This window comes from Mycteria americana, chromosome 3, assembly GCF_035582795.1.
Source record: "Mycteria americana isolate JAX WOST 10 ecotype Jacksonville Zoo and Gardens chromosome 3, USCA_MyAme_1.0, whole genome shotgun sequence".
NCBI classification, from domain to species: domain Eukaryota; kingdom Metazoa; phylum Chordata; class Aves; order Ciconiiformes; family Ciconiidae; genus Mycteria; species Mycteria americana.
In genome coordinates this window covers 59,453,602-59,473,808 of record NC_134367.1, presented here as the reverse complement: position 1 = coordinate 59,473,808, position 20,207 = coordinate 59,453,602, and the positions used below count along the sequence as shown (strand labels likewise).

Here is a 20,207-nt window from a genome sequence, read left to right as displayed (position 1 = left end):
GCCCATGGTCCTATTTCCTTCTACAGGCTGTTTTCTGTTGTAGATGTTTTCTACAGAAAGTGGTCACAGTCTTCTCTCATCTGTTTCTCCCCAATAAAATAAAAGCCTTTAACACATATCTATTGAGCTGTAGGAAACCTCCAAATGACTGTCCTAGAAGAATTTGGAGGTTCAAAGGAAGTGTTGGTTATGAACTAATTCTGTAACTCTGCTGAAAGTGGCAACACCTGCTAAACTGGTATTAAGCATGAAACATACCTTTTAATTTTGTTTGTTTTCAAAATTTTATTTGGCCTTGAGCCATAACAATACAGCAATTAAAAGTATTCTGCTAACAAAAAAAAAGGGGTGAAACCATGCCTCACTCCTAAGTTGCATTGAAGGATCTTCTGAGTTCACCCAGTTTTAAGGAAATATTTGCTCATTTGGCCCAGAGAAATTAAAACAGAGATACAATGATAGTATTGCATTACTACTTTATGTGCTGTTGGCTAAGAAAATAGCATGCTTTGTCTATCCTAGCCTGATAAGCTAACTAGTCCTCATGGGCACTGGACCTTTGAAGAATGGCATAAACAAATAGTATTCTACTAAAACACTAATTCTCAAAAGTCCCTTTGCTTTTCATATTTAACTTCCCACGTAAATGTTCTTAAGTGTAAATGTTTCCTAATAAGTGAGTAGAAGTAGTTCCAAATATCAGAGAAATGAAACAGAAAACTACACACAAGCATATTCATGAATATTCCTGGATGGTTTAACAGAGCTGTCATTGACATTCAGCACTCACCACTCACCATGGAGCTTCAAATAGATTACATAAAATAGATGGAGAGACAGATGACAGATTCATTGAGAGTCAACCCCTACAGGGAGAGGGCTTACATTTCTCTGATTTTTGTACTCCCTCATGATAAAGGTTACACTGTAATGAAATGCAAACTGTCCTCCCATTCAAGTAATAGTAGGGTCTGACTGTGACTACTTTGATAGATTTAAATGAGATGGGAAGCATCTAATGTTATAGTTACCTAGTCTAAGACCTCACTGAAAAAAACCAAACCCAAAACAGCAAAAAATCCCCCACAGGATACTTAACAAAGCTGCCCAGAAAAAAACTTTCCCATTACGCAAAACGAGATTTGACATACCAGCTTTCTTTTCAGTGTGTATTGGAGAAAAAAAAATACAAAACACTTTAAAAGTTAACAGTTAAACAGAAGTCATCAAGAACAGACAATGGCCTTATAATACGCACAGGATGGGTAGGAGCAATTCAGAGCCTACAGAACCTTAACTTTTATTCCCTTGTATCTCAGATGAGCAGTCAGTAATGTATCGAGTTATACTACTTTCACCTACCACCCCCCTCATAGCTAGACTTGAAATATCTTGGTAGAAAGTAATTCATTGTCAAAACAAATATATTTCCATGTCAAATTTAAATTGTAATAAAATCAGGCTTCTAGCATTAGCAATAAACCAATTGAAAAATGCTAGTGAATGTGAGCTACTTCGTTTTTATCATGAGGTAAACTCATGGTTGACTTGGTAAAGTCAACCACAGCTTGAAGCATTCCTATCTCTCCTTGGATTTCACAGAGAGGCTGATGTAAGCAAATGCTAATCACTAATGTTAATAAATGCCAGTTTCTGTGAAAATGTACATTACTGGTAGTGAAAGCAAATTGCCAAATTGATTGGATTAAACCTGGATAGTTGCTAGATATTAAAGCTGATATTGGACATCTGAGTTAGTGTTGTGCAAGCACAGAAACATACTGAAATATTTTGTCATTCTAATAATGGGAAAATACTTATGTACTATTAGGCAACTCATTAAAAAGTAGTGTCAGCCCAACATACTGTTCTTTAATGTACCCTTAACTCCCTGGGAGTCTGTGACTGGAGCACTCCAGATCACTCATCACTAAGCCAATATTTTGCAGCTCATCTTATCAGCATAGTTTTAATGGTCTGAGGAATATGTATATGTGAAACTTAGGGAGTCTGCTGGTTTGTCTGGTATATATATAAGACTATATTCAGATGTGGAACTGGAATCAGTCAAGTTCAACATGCACACCATCCCTATCTAAACAGGGCTCGAAGCAAATTAGCAGGGAATAACCTAGCCTTAGGAAGTAGTAATTATGCCAAGGAGACAGCCAAGACAAAAGAAAAATAAAAAAATAAATTCGCTATCCCATTTTGTTTGTAGAGATAAGAATAAAAACTTGAATTTCCAAAACATAACAAGAGAAGATGGGGAAAGACGTTGAAAATTTGCTTTCCTTTATCCTAGGGACTTGTTTTGCCTTGTAGATCCAGTGAGAAAGACAGAGATATGAAGGCTGATAAGAGCCTTAAAAGGAACTTAGAAAAACTGAAAAGACCCAAAAAGCTCTCAGAGAGTTGAACCTTGGAGAGGTAGTTTTTACAGACAGGTTAACTAGAGCATGAAGGCCATAAGCAGCAGAACTGTGCGGACTCCATTTTTGAGAAGGGTAACTGAGTACAGAATTTGCACCACAGCTAAGCCCAGGAGCCCAGAGATGGCAGAGTATCTAATTATCGCCCAGACATAGCATATGTTAAGGAACACAAGATCTAATATAGGGACCTCAGGTATATGAATGGTGAGGAGAGAACATTCACCAAGGTTTGTAACTACTAAATGAAGGTTTTCTGTAGAGAACCAAGGCCAAGAATAATACAGTGTGATTAAGTCTATATTCTGTTTGCTTTGAAGACAAGAAAATTTTACTCTAACATTTCTGTAAGTCTCTCTTTCTTTTAGGAACAGTTCCTATTTTGAAACGATGAGGCACAGGTGTGGATAGACTTCCTACAAAGAAAGAAATAACTGCTGATAACATTAAATAATTTAGGAAAATATTCATATACTTTACAGTAAATAACATATACAAGTTGCTGAGCTTGTACTTCTTCATCTTTACCCAGATTTTTTTAATTTACTCTTTATGATTTTATTCTTTTCTATTCTACTTGACAAGGTACCACTTAAATATAAAACCTATTGCAAAATCTGTTAGCCCTACTAATTTTTTTTAGCATTTTAATTTGCCTACAGTGTAACTGTCTTATATGAGTTGAGCTTCTTTTTCTGAAAGATCATTTGAATACTTTTTAAGAACTTATGAACTGTTCACTGATCCCACAATTATTGTCTTCACAATCATTTTTCAGTTGGTTGGTTTGTGCTTTACATTACTGCAATGTTTTGCCTGTCCCTTTTCATAGACGATAAAATCAGGTATGGAATAGCCATTTCGTTGCCTCCAGATGAAGCAGGAATAGTGGAAAAACCCATGCCATTGAGTATTTTAACCAACTGATCTCTTTGAAGAGAGCCACAACCACTCAGTATAAACAAATTAAGTAGGATAAGAATGAATTTTTAAAACACATAGATAAATATATTTCCAATGGGCAACTTTTGAAAATGAGTAATTTTGAAGACACAACATTTCTAGTTTTTCAAACTATCCTTGTCAGGTTGGTTGACTTATCTATACAGGTTCATTCAACAGTTCAGAGAATTGAAATAATATCCTGTCCATATGACGTTTTCACAAGGCGTGCTAGTGCAACTGCAAATTTTAAGAAAAGCCCAGGTTCTCCTTGTGTAACTCCACAGCAAGTTTGTATTGTTTTAAAGTGTGCTTCTTGCCTGAAAGCCTACGTGCTTTACAAAAGGATTTGTCTTTTTTTGAAAGGTGAGATTCTGGGTATGCTTGCCTGAGTGTGCAGAGCAGTGGCTGGATTGCCAAGAGGCCTACACAGCCCCTGAGCAATGGCTAGGAGAATGTGGATACTTGGCACCAGCAGAGTATGGGTGTTAGCACCAGCTAACACCTGGTGACACACGGAGAGAAAAACCCAACTCCTCTGAAGACAAGAAAAACCCAACTCCTCCAGTGTTATGGGGAAGGCAACATTGTATTTAAAATCTCTAGTCATTGTCATGCATGAACATACGCAGTACTACCCTGACTTAATCAGACCTCTATAGTTCCTACAGGCTCTCAGTGATATGGTTTGTACAGGAATCCTCCTACTATGCAGCCACATCTTTTAAAGTGCAATGGAGTCCAAATAACAGTGTATAAGGATTAAGACTTCTTTACCTCATTTTATGACCATTTTGCTAATTTTTATGTCATCTAACATACAGACTTTATCTTCAAGTCCAAAAAGGATGTCAGTGGCTATGCTTCAGACATTGCAGTCATATTATTTAACTTATTATAACTTCCAGCTTACATTAATTATTACTTTTTACATCAGGCTTAAGACACAAAAATTAAATATATGTATTTAATGTTCATACAGTGACAATTTTTCATAACCAGTAGCATGGCTACTGCATTTTTATGGGTAAATTCTCCAGAGTGGAATTGTTTATTTACAGTTGTGTACAGCGTATGACTTTTCTTAGGTCAGCCCTTTTGAGGTGTTTTACTCAACAAAATGTGGATTCTTTTTTTTATCCTGTGACTTTCTGTAAGTTCACAGTGGACTGGATTTTGTTTCCATTTTGCATTTTATTTGACATTACCCATTTTTGCACTTTGATTAGAGATTGCACCTATTAAACTAAAATATTGATTCCTGAATTACTGTGGTAAACCTGTGCAGTACTTTGAATAAACGTAAATATCAGGTTTGGGTCTCTGAAAAATATATGCAGTTTTGTTTGTGGCCTTATCTGTATCTGAGCTGAAATGTAGACTGTTGACCAATGCCCGTTTTCAGACATTTTGGGGCCATAAATTAAACTATACATCTTTTAGAATCAGTTATGCTAGAATTCAGTTATCAAATGATAAAAAGTCAGTGTCAATAAAGTCATCTCAAAGAGAATTCTGACACAGAAATAGCGACATATCTTAGAAACAGACACGTATCACAAAAGGCTTCTTATTCATACTGTGTCTATACTTATGTGAATTTAACAATGACATCTTTATGAGGGCAAAGCACTGTCAATCAACCTAAGACATGCAGGCAAAACCACTAATATTGGTAGTAATTAAATTTATTACGAGGTTAAGTCTCTCAAGACAGAAATTGGATCTCAATTTTTTACAGAATACAGCACATCAAGACAAAATCCAAAATTGGCTTAACTAGTACAGTAAGTGGTGTAGAACCCAGAAACTTTGTACCCTTTATATCACGTATGAATAGGTATTTCAACAAGACTAAAGACAGGAGATGATTGCTTCTTGTTTCACAGAAAGCAGAAGTAGTGAGTAGGTAAAACCAAACTCATAAGTAAAACCAGTGACAAACTTGTTTCAACATTCAATTTCAAACAGGAACCTGCTCTTCAGGCAAATGCATAATTAAGGTGAAATATGCAGAGTGCCCAGTGCCACATGCTATGAGTAACTTTTTGGTTTTTATATACGATACAAAAGTTTAGAAGATTACTTTAGATCTAGACTAGAAATGTCAAATTGTTTAACAGCAAACAGTTAAAATAAATGATGCCACCTTAAAACTCATGATTTTATTTTCAGATTTATCACCAATTCAAAACATTTAAGGAAGGAAACATGGCTGCAATAATTGTGCTTGTTTATGCATTAGTTACACGATGCTATCCTTTAACAAAAATTTTTATCCAAAGACCAACACCTAGGCTCTTCCCAAAGCTGGTGATTTAATTAACTTGGAAACCTCTGTAGCTATTTCTAATAAGTGCTGTATTTTTCTGGTTGGACAGTCAACCCACCACAGCTAAATGTTAATATTTTTTGACCCATAAAGTAAAGGAAAGCAATCAAAACACCCATTGGTCTCAGAGCAGAAGCACCACAGAATCTTTAAGTGGCTTATTGGCTGAATAAAGCAGCATGAAAATCAAAATTGGTTATGTCTGCACTCACCCAAAATTGATACTGAAATCAATGAAAACAGCTGTACAGCTTCATAAAATAAATAAATAAATAAATAATCTAACGAACAGTATGATTGGAAATAGTGAAGAAACTGCAGATAGGAATCAATCTGAGCAGCAGCACCATTGGTAGCTCAAACTGGTACAGAGGGAATTATAGCGTTTACTTGTAAAGCTACAATGTTACTGTACTAGACTTGTTTAAAAGTAAAATTTATATTGATATGCAAAATTCTGTCCTTAGAGGCATTTATAATTCAAATCATACCTGCTGAGTTCACAGCACATAAAATGCTGATTCACTATGATCTTTATTATTTTAAATTTATATATTATTTATACTTAAGTTTATCCAACACGAATGTATGTGGCATTAACATCTATGCCCAAATATACACAATAACTCATAAAACCAAACTGCAAATAAATAGTGCACTTGACAGCTAAATTATAGAAATAGGGAGCAATGGAACTTTTGGAACATATTTAATAGTGCATTTTACAGCTCTACTCATTGTTTACCTTGCCTTTCACTGTCATTCAGAAAATGTATCTTCATTGGTAATGGATCTCATAGCAACAGCCAAAGCTTGGAAAAAGTAATGTGTCCCTTTTCTTGCAGAGCTTCAGTAGTTGAAAATCATAATGAAAGCATTAAAAATTGAAAAAGATAAGTACAGATGGGAAGTGAGAAACTTCTCTGAAGTTCTGAAATGGAGATTTGTGACAAGAAGAGTTACAGAAAGATTTTTATGTAGGTTCTTGTTTGGAAGGCAAAAAAAAGTCACATCTGGAGTATGACTGAAGAAACTCATCTCCATCTTCTCTCAAAATTGGAAATGGTGATTTGTAAATGAATAGGATAGTATATAGAGTATCTGTGTGATTCTCAATGCACCCTTCCTGAAGCATAACCTCGGGGTGACAATGAAACTCACAAAAAAAGAGAACCAGTCACATTGCCTAGAAAAAAACTCTTGGGGAAAAAAGATAAGGAGGGACTCCCACTACTGGCAGGTCATCCTGTGCAGATATAAAACAACTATGACTAAAGTTGGCTTCACTTGAATGACTGAGATGATTGCCTAAATCCTAATCAGCTGGCCAAAACAAGAACTGGGTTTCAGTACAATGTATTGGCAAGTACTGTTATTCAGACTTAATTTAATTTAAAATGGACAGCTTTGTTTTAGCTACTTGCAGTACAATGCCATTTTAAATATAAGTAGAGATTAGTGGCTGAATCAAAGTGAAGAGACTATAGGAAAACAGACAGCAGTACAGAAGAAGCTGGAATAGAAAGAGGAGCAGCAGCAGAGCCATTTTTATGCAACTGTACTCCAGAACAAGCTCTGAATCTGCAGCCTGTTGCAAGGAGAGGCAGCAGAGCAGAGGAATGTGAGACTCAGGTAGGTAGTTTGGACCAGAGGCAATGTTTCCTGTTCTTTTCTAATGCTTATCTTATTGTGATATAAGCTGTTAATTAAAATATATCAATCTCTTCCTGGAAGGAGTGCAACTGTGGGTCCCAGCCGCCATCGTAACAGCCACCGAGTCTGACAAAAGAGTTATCACAAAGACAGATTGAGGCATCAGCAGACTTTTCCTGTGGTGAGAGAGATACTGTCCAAAGACTGTTTTATTATTCTTTTTTCTTACAGAAGTATTCCACACTGTTACGTAGCTGTGATCCCAATCTTTATTCCTAGACTTTATAGAGAGTTCGGGGCATCTCTGTGTTTGCAGGATGCAGTGGATAAAGCACTGGCTTGTAACTTGAGAAAAATGGATTCATATGTTGATCTGTCACAGCCTTTTCTCTGGTACTGAGAAAATGTCTCAGCCTTTTAGTGTTTCCGTTCCCACTTTGTAAAGCAGTGGGGGGAGTACTTCCCCCTTCAGTAGTGTGACACAAGGACAGAGACATTAAAAGCTCTGAGGTGGACAGATACTCCATGAATGCATGCTATAAACGTACAAGATAAAAAGATAGAGCTATAACCTCTTAGACAAGCGACTGTCAGCAGTAATTGATATATGCCAGCTAGAAAAAATACTAAATAAACAATATGGAAATCCATAGTAACAGGTATAGGAGCAACTGTGGGAAATACAAGGAAATCTGATTACTCTAGATAAAGAGAAATATTTGGCACTGAACTACAGAGGTCATCTCAGAGCAGTGGAAACATTACCTTATCCTTGCTTGATTTTTAATTATCTCTAGCTGGCCAGAGCTATTGGGTGTTTGAGAGAATTTTAATGCTTGCAGCTGCACTTTAAGTAGCAGTAGCAAACTCACGGGTTTTTTCTCTAATCTCTTCCTCTCAGTATCTGTTAAAAACATCACCAGCTAAATCATTCATTCTCCATGCTTTTTAAAGTATTTCAACTACAAAGTGCCAATTAGACATTATTTTAACAGAAAGGGTTGCTTGTTCTTAAAAAAAAAAAAAAACCCCACAAAAAACCCCTGTAGAATAAAACCCACTCATCATTATAGTGACAAACCAGAGGATCTATTCTAAAGAAAGAGAAAATGAAATGTAGAGGAACTTCATGTTTTGGCACCTTTCCAGGGATTCTGTTAGTGAGCTCTCTGGTTTGAATGAAAAGAGAATACGTTATATGTTATTAGCAGTTCTACACGGAACTGTACTCCTCAGTGGAGACTCCCTGGAAAACCATCTTCCTTTTCTGTGGAATGGATGAGGCAGAGACATTTTGAATGGCTACTTTTTATATGTGAATACGATTCATTGAAAGGGGATAAAAGCATTAGGAAAGGATGAATGTAGCTGAATTCTACATCAGTTAAACCTGCTATTAAACTAATAATTAAGGATTTATATTAAAAATATCAGACAGCTTCATGAGCTGAACAGGTTCTACATAAAATTTCCTGGAAATCAATGCTGTACTTCATTATATGATGTAAATTATAATTTTTCATCTTCTAATGCTCAACATATATATCACTTTACAAAATAGTATTAGCTAAGTATCTTTAAAAGGATTTGTTATAATGAAAAACTTAAAAAACATTCTGAAAATTAATGAAAATCCATCTCAATCTAAAAGAAAATAAAACTCCAAGCAGAACTGTTGTTGAAGTAAACTTTGTCCTGAAGTCTTGTCCAGGGTGCCTTTCACCATATTTTCTGAAAACATCCCAAATTAATTTTCAAGATTCAGTGGCTCTAAGAACCTAATAGATTTCATGCTCAAATAAGTGAGAAGAGTTTACTGTGTTTTCAAAATATTTACTATTTAAAAGGCCTCTTGGAGTCTGACACCATCTCACTCAATTATCTACAATGAAACTCCAGGGTGCTGGTACATTTTTTCTCTTTAGAACTCTGTTTTCTGACAGTAGGGGACTTCTGAAAAAGTAATGTCCTATACAAAACTTAGAGGAATCAGAGACTTAGGATTTCTTAACTGGGATTGTTTCCTTTTTATGTCTTGACTAGTTCTCTGATCAACAGGGTTTTTTTTCCATTGTGCTTCCCTAAAGCTGGCAGACTAACTGTCTGGGTACTCTTTAATCTTGAAAGAATATTTTACACTTTCTTGAGAAGAAGTTGGGTCAGGTTTTCTGAACACAGAATAATAATTTCCTTTAGATTAATCCTTTTGTACCTCAATGCCTCACACCTAAATATGTTCCAGTGAAGAGAGCAGATGAAAGTAGTCAAACTTTACTCAGGCAATTTTTATGAAAAAAAAATTACTTTGTGTGGTCTTTATTCTAAATAGTATGAAAATTTTAAAGTCAAGAGCCAAAAAAGATAGAAAATGCCAGAGAAATTTACTGTAGGCTACCTTCTTTCACCTACTTCCATACAGTCAAGACGGAGGCAGACTGTATATTATACTGGAAGTGATTCTCCAACATATTTGCCCAAGGCTCAGCTGAATCTCGAGTGCTGAAGAATTTGAGATCTGCTGAGATCTCTTGCAAGTTATCAAAATATGTCTAAAAGGAGAAGTCAAAATCAAAAACCCAGTGTAATCGAAGCCTAGACTAGCTTTCTGGACTGATTATCAGGTAAAAAGAGTGGACCACCTGTTTTAAATTGATATTTAATATACCATCAATAAACTAACCAATACGCATAAAGAAAGAAAGACTTGACCATTGGAATACTTAAGCTTTTCTTTGTTCAAGTTCTGTATGTGTGCAAGGTGTCAGACTCAAAATTTGGATTAGTCGAACCCCTACAGCTATGATACTGACCAGCTAGCTATTCACTAACTTCTACTCCCTTCGCATTCCTACCCCTACCATAAAGTAGGCTAGATTCAGTTTCAAAAGTAAACTGCTGAGCCCGTCCTTTTAAACATAAATGAAAGAACATTTAAATCCACAACATACTAAAATCTAATCTTTTAATACAACAGCAGCAAAAGCACTCTATTAAACAGCATACCTCCCTGTGAATTGAAATCCCTTTCAGCAAATGTTGTTTAAAGTCCAAAGGGCAGTCTTCTACTTACATCCCTACCGATTTTTCACAGCATCTGCCAAAGTGAGCAAAACTCTCCAATAAAATAGCAGTTAGCAAAGTTTACAAAGGTCATTCTTATGGAGGTAGCATCCAGTAGTGAAAAGACAGACTGTAAAAAGAATCCCAATCTCTACTCTTCTGTGACATCCAAATTGTTATCAGTAATCTTTTATAAGAATTTTTATGAGAAAAAGTTGTAATAACATGCTCTTGCTCCAGGTATTTCTGAATGTGGAGATATTTCAGAAAACACTGACGAGATCTGAAAGAGGATGACTGAAAAGGTGACCAGGACAAAGGATCTTTTTAGGAAGGTGAGCTTCAACAAACAGCAAATAGTACATATTCTGTAATGAAAAGAATGTTAATGATATTGAATACTTATCATGGAAAGTACTACGGAGAATTCACGTTGCTATTCATGGCACGGAAAGCATTTCATGAAAGTGCCCCTATGCAGTAATTACTATACCATAAAATACCAGTGCTTCATTTAGCATCGATTTATCTGGCATAATGAAAATGAAACCATGAATGAAACTTGGGGTTAATTCAGGGTCGAGGTGGATTCTCCAGCACTGTAATAGTCTTAATTCATGTTATGATTTGGAGCTTTACAGGAGTCTCCCAAAAATGGCTCTGCAATACTCATTTTTAAGGTTTACTAGTGCTCTTTTAAGTTTTCTATTTTTATTCTGTACTTTTTTGTTTGTCCTCATACTCTTGCTCATGCACTTTGCTCTTCAAAGATTTTTCTTGCTTCTATACAACCTTATGCTGTATTGTAATTTTCTTTAATTTACTTCATCAGACACAAACTCTTACAGACATGCTTATTTTAGTTAACCATCTCTAAGTAGCCATATGAGTGTGATGTTTCTTTTTGCTTTGTCTCCTTTTTAATTTGGGAGTCTCTGGGGATCCTAAACTATGATCAAGATTTTATTCCCCATTTTTCATCAAGATGAGTAATAAATGTTTGCTTCTTGATATTTCCTGAGGCACAGTGACCACCAGTATTGTAGTCACTCTTATTTGATGACTCAGATATAATTATTTTTTTACAAACTCATCTGATTTACTTTCAACTGAAGGCAAACTTTTTATTTGACTAATTTTTAATCAACACCCCCAAGAATAAAATGAGTAAGCACTGAGGAACTATTTTGTTAAAGTTTGGCCTGACTGAGCATTTGTTCTATTTAGGTGCAGACAGAACTTTCCATAATGACCACTTTGTGGGATGCTATCATCTCCTTGATCTTGTATAGTTTGTATTTTCTGAATCTTTTTGATCTCTTTGATTGAAAATGTAATGGTAGTGTGCTTATATTACTGTGACTTGAAACTAATGGATGAGTATCTCCACTTATTTCTTTCCCAAGTGTAAGAACTTATTTATACACATGCACTTCCCAAATAAAACACCTATTCTGTCCTCCCTATTTAAGGCACACAGTCACTATATAGTGCTTAATTTCTGGAATTCTACTATTTGGGGAAATTACTATTCTGTCAACATTCTCTTCTATTCCTTGTCATTGAGACACCTCTCTTTTTTGTTCTAACTTTTCCAGTGGGTATATATACATTTGGATTACCTCTGACTTTTTAACCATTACTCAAGTTTTTACTGACACAGATTTTTCTACTAACATGGAAATACAACCTCTGTGGTCACACACTTCCTGGTTTTGATCTGGCCTGTAAGTACTAACATACAAATCAGCTTGCATCATGGTATTTTCAACCTGACTGAAACCAATAAATCCTGGAAATTTTACACTGAGAACAGCATGGACAATGAAAAATGTTTCCTTCAAGTACCATTTCCAATTTTAAGTGGATTTATTTCAGTCTTGTTCAGCTTGCTTTCTGGTTCACATTCAGCAAAGATTTTAGTAAATATAGTGACAGAATATCCTGAAAAAATAATCATTCTGTTGCTGGTATTAATGATATTTGCAGAAAAGAAATCATGTTTTTTCACACACACTTGTGCAAAAAATGCAAGTTTAAGAGACTGGTCTTCTTTGAAAGATAAGTAGATATAATATCAATTTATTTATACAGCTAACTATTTTGTTGCTTAATTTACAATTAAAATTACCAGAAATCTATGTTGAGTATTAGCAATACTGTATTCAGTAACTGAATACATTGAAAGAGCATAGATGCAAACTACAGAATAAACATTCACATTCATTATTATCCATGGCAAACTACTGAATCAAGGAACAAACTGAGGAATATCATTATGTGTGCTTGAACGACATGTTAGCAAACAAAACATCTTGCCAATGGCACATTTTGAAACAGAATCAGTATCCTGATTCACAGTCTCCTGTGACAGCCAACAGACAAAGCTGCTACTAAAATGTTCAAGGTCTTTATTTACTTAGTTGTACTTATAGTATTATTGGGCATTAGCTCAAAATGATTATGCAGAAGATTATTGCTTATGTCCCCAAATTATCATTTGCTCAGAAAAGGTGTGTAGAGCATAGAAGTAGTTTGTGTGACTATGTGCCTCCTTCTATAAATAAATGTCTACATTTTAGTTGCAACACAGTAAATCATCACATGAGTACAATTAAGGTAAAGCAGTGAATGATTTGTCTCAGAAGGGAGGCAAAAGTACTTCCTGAGAAACCCCTTTATAGAGAGCAGTCTCAGGTAGGAGTCTGACTTCATAGACTTCAAGAGCTTTGTGCCTTGCAGGCTGACCAGAATGTACAATGACCATTCAATTTCATTTCATCTTCCTCCTTATTAAATGGGTTTATATATATATTTTATTCCCAACAGCTATAAATAAAGCAGAAGTAAAATATATTTTTAAATAATTCCTGTAGTGAGCTTGAGTACATGCACTTTTTTATTTTAAATAAAACAAATATCTGGAAAATAAATCGGATTAGGTGAATAAGGTAAATTAATCTCAGAAGAATTCTGTTATTAAAAAATATTAAGCATAAGAATCCTTTTTTTTTACTATAAATAACTGTTTCATCAGGAAAAAGAACTGAAAACTGTTTTTTACAAGATTTAGCAAAACAGTCTCCTGAAATGTTTTCTCACCAAAAATTCTGGCCAAATCATTAACTATACAGAGCCTGTCTTTAAAATTCAAAAAAGTAGCTCAAAGAGCATGGCTCTAGAACTGCAGATTCCCTGTTGTTCTTGGCTTTAAAGTTTTCTATGGCATGGTTTATGTTGTTGATAATATCCTGGTATGTACATATGACAGATGAACTGCTGCACACTTTCATGTACTACTTTAAACATCTAAAAAACATGGAAGATACTAAATCGCAATATACAACTGAAATACTCCAAAACAGACCTGGTAGACTCAGGGCTACTTGTCATATAAGGCATTAAGTAGATCCCACTAGGGGTGTTGAAGACATTGACAATGTCTAGTCTTTAAAAAGACATAGATAAACTCAGTTATACTCTCTGGGGCCTAATGGTTTGGCAGACTGATGATGCTGCAGGAAGCTCAGACATAAGGTAATTGCCTCTTTCTCTTTTTTAATATATATCAGCAATTATGTGTTAAGTAATGTACCAGTAATAATCTATCCTTTTCTCCCAGACTTAATGTGACCAGGTATTATCCTGTACAAGATTCTTTTTGCTCTTAAAGGTTGCAAATTTGCTTTGTGTCAAACTGAATTCTTGTTCTCTTCTGCTAGTATATTGTGGTCTGTATGAGGCCCTATTATGTTCACTATTATTAGGGGGTGTTACTATTCTGTCTAAGAGGATAAAATACTAGAACTGAATAAATTAATCCCTGGGAAAATGTTAGTAACATTGTTGTCCACTGCATAATTTTGCTTCACACACAACCAAAATCCACTTGAATTGTGCAATGAATAGGTCATAACAAGAAAAAAATTTGTAAAATATACTACTATCACAGGTTTGAAACAAGGTAATTCCTTCTGGATTAAAAGTTTTCTCTCTTACTGGTATTGGATCTTCACTTTATGCTCAAGGCAGGAGAATTTATTCTTCAGTGCAAATGCTTTTTCACTTTCTTATCACTCTTGCTTTGTCTGTAAGACTACTCAATAAAACCTACAGAACTGTACAAAAATGCTCTCTTTGTTGGAACTAATTCTAGAAGAAGTAAATATAACAGATCTAGAAGGTACAATAAGCAGTGGAAATTACAGTGGAATCTACTTTCCAGACATGATTGTCCTTGTATTCTTATATTTCATAATTCAAAGTTTTTCTCTATCTGTTCATGTCACTGTCAAGCTCCACTAGACATTCCTTTATCTTATTCCCATGGCAGTGAAGAAACAAAGTAGGTAATTTTACAGTGTGGAGAACCATAACGTGGGCTTCACCTGTCAGGTGGATTCCTCTGTTTGGAGAAGAGAATGATATTCAGTACAAATGGGACTTTTTGTCATTCTTATGTATTCTGAGAATGCTTTCTAAAAATGTTAAAAGAACAGTAGAAAGCAATTGCCAAGCTTTTCTGTAATGCAGAACCAGAAAACATCAGTTCATTCAGTGGCATTTCCATACTCTTTCTTTCATAGAATCATAGAATCACAGAATGGTTTGGTTGGAAGGGACCTTTGAAGATCATATAGTCCAACCCCCCTGCAATGAGCAGGGATATCTTTCACTAGATCAGGTTTCTCAAAGCCCCATCCAACCTGACCTTGAATACTTCCAAGGATGGGGCATCCACAACTTCTCTGGGCAACCTGTTCCAGTGTCTCGCCATCCTCATTGTAAAAATTTTCTTCCTTATGTTCAATCTAAACCCACCCTCTTTCAGTTTAAACCTATTACCCCTTGTCCTGTCAATACAGGCCCTGGTGAAAAGTCTTTCTCCATCTTTCTTATAAGTCCCCTTTATATATTGAAAGGCTGCAATAAGATGTCCCCGGAGCCTTCTCTTCTCCGGGCTGAACAACTCCTACTCTCTCAGCCTTTCTTCATAGGAGAGGTGTTCCAGACCTCTGATCATTTTTGTGGCCCTCCTCTGGACCCACTCCAACAGGTCCATGTCTTTACTGTACTGTGGGCCCCAGAGCTGGACACAGTACTCCAGGTGGGGTCTCAGGAGAGTTGAGTATAAGGGGAGAATGACCTTCCCCGACTTGCTGGTCACACTTCTTTTTATGCAGCCCACAACATGATTGGCTTTTAGGGCTGCAAGTGCACATTGCCAGCTCATGTCCAATTTTTCATCCACCAGTACCCCCAAGTCCTTCTCCGCAGGGCTGCTCTCAATCAGTTCATCCCCCAGTCTGTATTGATACCAGGGGTTGCCCCGACCCAGGTGCAGGACCTTGCACTTGGCCTTGTTGAACCTCATGAGCTTCACATGGGCCCACTCCTCAAGGTTGTCAAGGTCCCTCTGGACGGCTTCCCATCCCTCGGGTCTGTCAACCACATTACTCAGCTTGGTGTCATCTGCGTCCTACTGTCTATGTAATTAATGAAGATATTAAATACTATTGGTCCCAGTACGGACCCTTGAGGGACACCACTCATTACTGGTTTCCACTTGGATATTGAGCCATTGAGTATAACAATTTGGATGTGGCCATCCAGCCACTTCCTTATCCATCTAACAGTCCATCTGTCAAACCCATATGTCTCCAATTTAGCAGCCAGAATATTGTGGGGGACCATATCAAAGGCCTTACAGAAGTCTAGATAGGTTACATCCATAGCTCTTCCCTTGTCTACCGATGCAGTTATTCCATTGTAGAAGTTCACTAGATTAGTCAGGTGACTAATAATCCATAGCAGAGTGAGGAATATGTGCTGAGCATATCAGCACAGCTGGAATCTCTCTGTAGAAGGAATGGGGAGAAACTGAGCCTCCAGGCACAGGCCTACCCACGTGAAGAACATTGCTTCTTTCCAGAACCCTTAATAATTTGCATTGGTATTACCTCTCAGGCATTTGCATTGATGGATCCTATGATAGCACTGCTAAAAAACACATTTACATCTCAGTCATTATGCTGGCTAACCTTTGTTCCTACTGAAATCCTTACTGTCTGTTTCAGCATAGTTCTGTTAAGCAGTCCTTTTATCACTATTGTTTTCACAAAAAAATGGCTTAATTATTATCTTTTGAAAAGACATCTTTGAAAATACACTCATTCCCACCCTCAGAACAGATGTTTCACCTCCTGATTCAATTGCTCATTTATTGGTTAATGGTTTAGGTTTACAAGCAAAAATGAATGTGTTCTTGCCAAACCTATATTAAGATTAATACCTCTGATGATATTAAACTTCAATTTCCTGTCCTTTTTGTCCACTACAACTCCTGCATCCCATGTAATTTGAACTATTTTCCAAGGCCTGAAATCACACAGTCACCTATTCCCCTCATTGACTTCTAAACTTCCCTGTGACTCTTGTGAGTTCAAGGACACACCTTCACTTGTGGTGTCCCATCTGTCTAAAACTTATTTCCTCTTCTCCCTAAGCCACTGAATCATTTCTTTAAATCTCACCTTAAAACCTCCCTGCTCTCTTTAACCTATGATTCACAACCTCTGGAAAACATTTTTGTGATATTCTTTACGAAGCATGCACAGTAAAAAGGAAATTTATTGTAGTCTTGTTGAAGCAAGCTATACTTGAGGTACTAATGTGACTGTGGATTAAGGGTCCTATAGGGTCCACTCAAGATAGATTGACCCTTGCAGAATCTATTGAAGTCTGAGTATTTACATCCACTCACCTGAAAACCTCATAGCTACACCCTTGCAGGCTTATAGGCTGTTGTCTTTCTTCTTGCCTTTGAACTCATAACTTTAACCCTGATGTCATATGACACCACTGAGTTTTGCCCAGCTTCAACAAGATGCCTATTCTGGGCCCAGTAGAACTGAAGAAAAGGATGCACTTCCCTTATCTCTGCCTCCAGTGATCAGTATCATTTCCCTCACCCTGACTTTAGATGCTCTTCAAAGAGAGCAGCAGTAGAAATGAAAAAATCACAGCACTTCTCTGTTGATCCAACCAAATGAAGGATGAAAGTTTCATCGTTTCCTTATCTAAACCGTCTGTGATAGATGACAGATTCAGGTGTCTATTATAAAATCTGAGCAAGACAAACAATTAGGTCTTAGATTGGTTCTATCCAGTTCAATGAGAGGATGCAGGGAGGCAAACTGAGAAAGCCAGACGGGCTACACAGTGAGGGTGAGGGGGAGCTCTAAGAAAAGATATGTGTGAAAATTAGTAGGATGGTGTGGCACAAACAGTATAATCCAGAAACTCATGTGAATGGTACCTATTTATAAGGCTGGTATTCCTCCCCATTCACAATGCACTCATCATTGTAGCAGGTAATTGTCTGTACTCCTGTTGAAAAGGCCATTTAAATCTAGCTTTCTTGTTTAGCTCAGCTAAGCATTTTATGCTCATGCTCATTTTTATGCCTTGCAATAGTCTTGCAATGGAACCTTTTACTCTTTCTATTTAACTGACACTTCACTGAATTTTGATTTTTTATTTTCAAGACTTTTGTACTGGTCAAAGCACTAGAAATGGAAGAAGAAAACTCCTGTTCACATTCGTGTGACTCCCAGAGTTGTGACTAAATATTGAAGGCTTGCAATATATTTTTCAATGTTGATAATATGTGTTTTGGAATATAGTAAATTGTGTGCATGCATAAAGACATTATACATGTGGACACACATTTTCTGCATGTAGGAAATCACAGAGATAGAAACACAGACACAAATGCTAATGTATTACTTTTAGCATCACACTACTGCAATATGGATGGTAGCACAGGGGTACAAGCAAAATCTTTCTATCTCCTGAGTGATTACTGGTATATGAGGGAACAGTGTAAGAGGAAACAGACTTTGCAGAAGTGGGTACAGATTCAGTGGAGTTATTTTCATTTGACGTGAAAATATGATTGTGTACGGGCAAATCTTTTCGACTGCTGTCTGTCTCTGAAAAGTATACAAGCTTTAACTGAATTAGCAGTCAATTTTGATAGAAATATTGTTATGCAAATCTATTTCTAACAAAAGGTGTTCTGAACGACAGCTTTCAGATTTGTTGTTCTGTCTTCATAGGCCTACAAATGGGGAAAAGAACAAACCCAGAGTATGAAATGAGGATTTCATTAATACTGTATTGTACCAGAGAGTACAGCAATATTGAGTATGTGTATGAGGGGTAGCTGAATAAGGAAAAGAAATGGATTAAAAATATAAAGATCCAAATCCTTACTTTTATTCTGGTGCCCTCAGTCCATAACCATCAAACCTGCATTTCTTACCTTATCCTCATACTTCATTTTCAACTTGGACTCTAATTTCTAGGAGGGATATACATAACAGATACGCACTGCAGCAATGATGGCTAATAACAATAATGAGTAACTATAATAAATCATGGATCTGTTGGGGAGGTCCAGTGTATCTAGGAAGTTATGGCTAGCATTTATTCTAGCTCTAAATCCCTGTAATTCTGAGGATGCTGTAATTCTTTAAACTGACTTCACTTCTTGAAAGTTCATATTGTCATGTAATTTGTGATTATATTGACTTTCAACTTTTGTAGGTTGTTACCACTTAATTATTGCAGGTGTCTCAAAAGCATAATAAGGAAACATAAAATATTACAGAAGAAAGTTAAAACAAGATAAGATTTCTATTTGATTTATAAGCAATAGAGTTTGGAACACCTCTTTTTTTTTTTTTTTTACATGCACATCAGAATAAGTAAATAAAATTAAATACTCACTCCTGTTATGTAACGAGGTCTATACTGGATGGTTCCAAATAAGCCAAGAATGACTATAATAATGTGTATAAAATTTGCCAGGATGGGTGCCCACTGATAACCAAGGAAGTCAAATATCTGCCTCTCGAGCACAGAAACCTATGATTAAAAAGCAAAAGCATAAACAGATTAGAACAGACCAGAAAACATCTATTAGGGCATTTCCCCTTCCCATACCCAAGATAGTTGCCCTGAGTTAAAAACATACTTCTGTCAGCAGTAAAATGAAATGAGTTTGCAATGTTTCACCTTCTTGTTTTAATAAAAGCCACATTTCTCACTGACAGTTTACTGAGTTATATTCAGTTAGCTAAAATATTCATGTGGGCAATTCTACTGAGATACTAAACTGTTCACTAGGATGGTATGTTTGCAGGAGGAGAAACACAAATCATTTTGTTATATACACCAGCAAATGCTATAATGTTCTAGGATATCGGTGCTGAAAATAAGTGGCAGGCTTATGAGATCTTCTCAGCTACTTTGCTTCCATTCACAAATACCATCTTTCAGCCTAGTCCTCTCTCTTTACTTCCGTTATTTCCCTGCCTTTTGAATTTTTCTCTTCCCTCTATCCCCAGGTATCCTGTCAGTGGGCTTTTACCCATAACTAAATGCATGCAACTTTTTGACCTGGTTCTACCGATAATGACTCTAGTTTACCTCCTCCCACTGTCACAAACATCAGCTGAAGTATAAGCTGTTACCCAAGACTCTAGACACTTAATTTTAAAAAGTAAATTAAGGGACAATCTTGGGCTGTTGATGACTGTTTTCAAGCAACAACATTCCAAGCAGATAGATCAGAAAGTAGAAAAACTGCATTTCTAACAGTATCAGTAGAAATAATTTCAGAATTCAAACAGCAAGTGCCCTTTAATTGGTGTTCAGACATTATATCAAAACACAGCACTGCACCCCAACCCATAGGCAGAATTGCATGTTTTGATAAAAAT

The 20,207-nt window shown here is 36.3% G+C and overlaps 1 protein-coding gene across 2 annotated transcripts in view; it reads right to left on the bottom strand.

Annotated features, from left to right (window-relative positions):
• The window catches only part of NKAIN2 (sodium/potassium transporting ATPase interacting 2), a 568,958-nt gene that overhangs the window by 292,787 nt on the left and 255,964 nt on the right, over positions 1 to 20,207 (bottom strand). For both annotated transcript variants that reach the window (XM_075498664.1, XM_075498665.1), the window contains exon 2: positions 19,213 to 19,350. In XM_075498664.1, the coding sequence (XP_075354779.1) occupies positions 19,213 to 19,350 (138 nt within the window). The remainder of the gene's footprint in view (positions 1 to 19,212; positions 19,351 to 20,207) is intronic.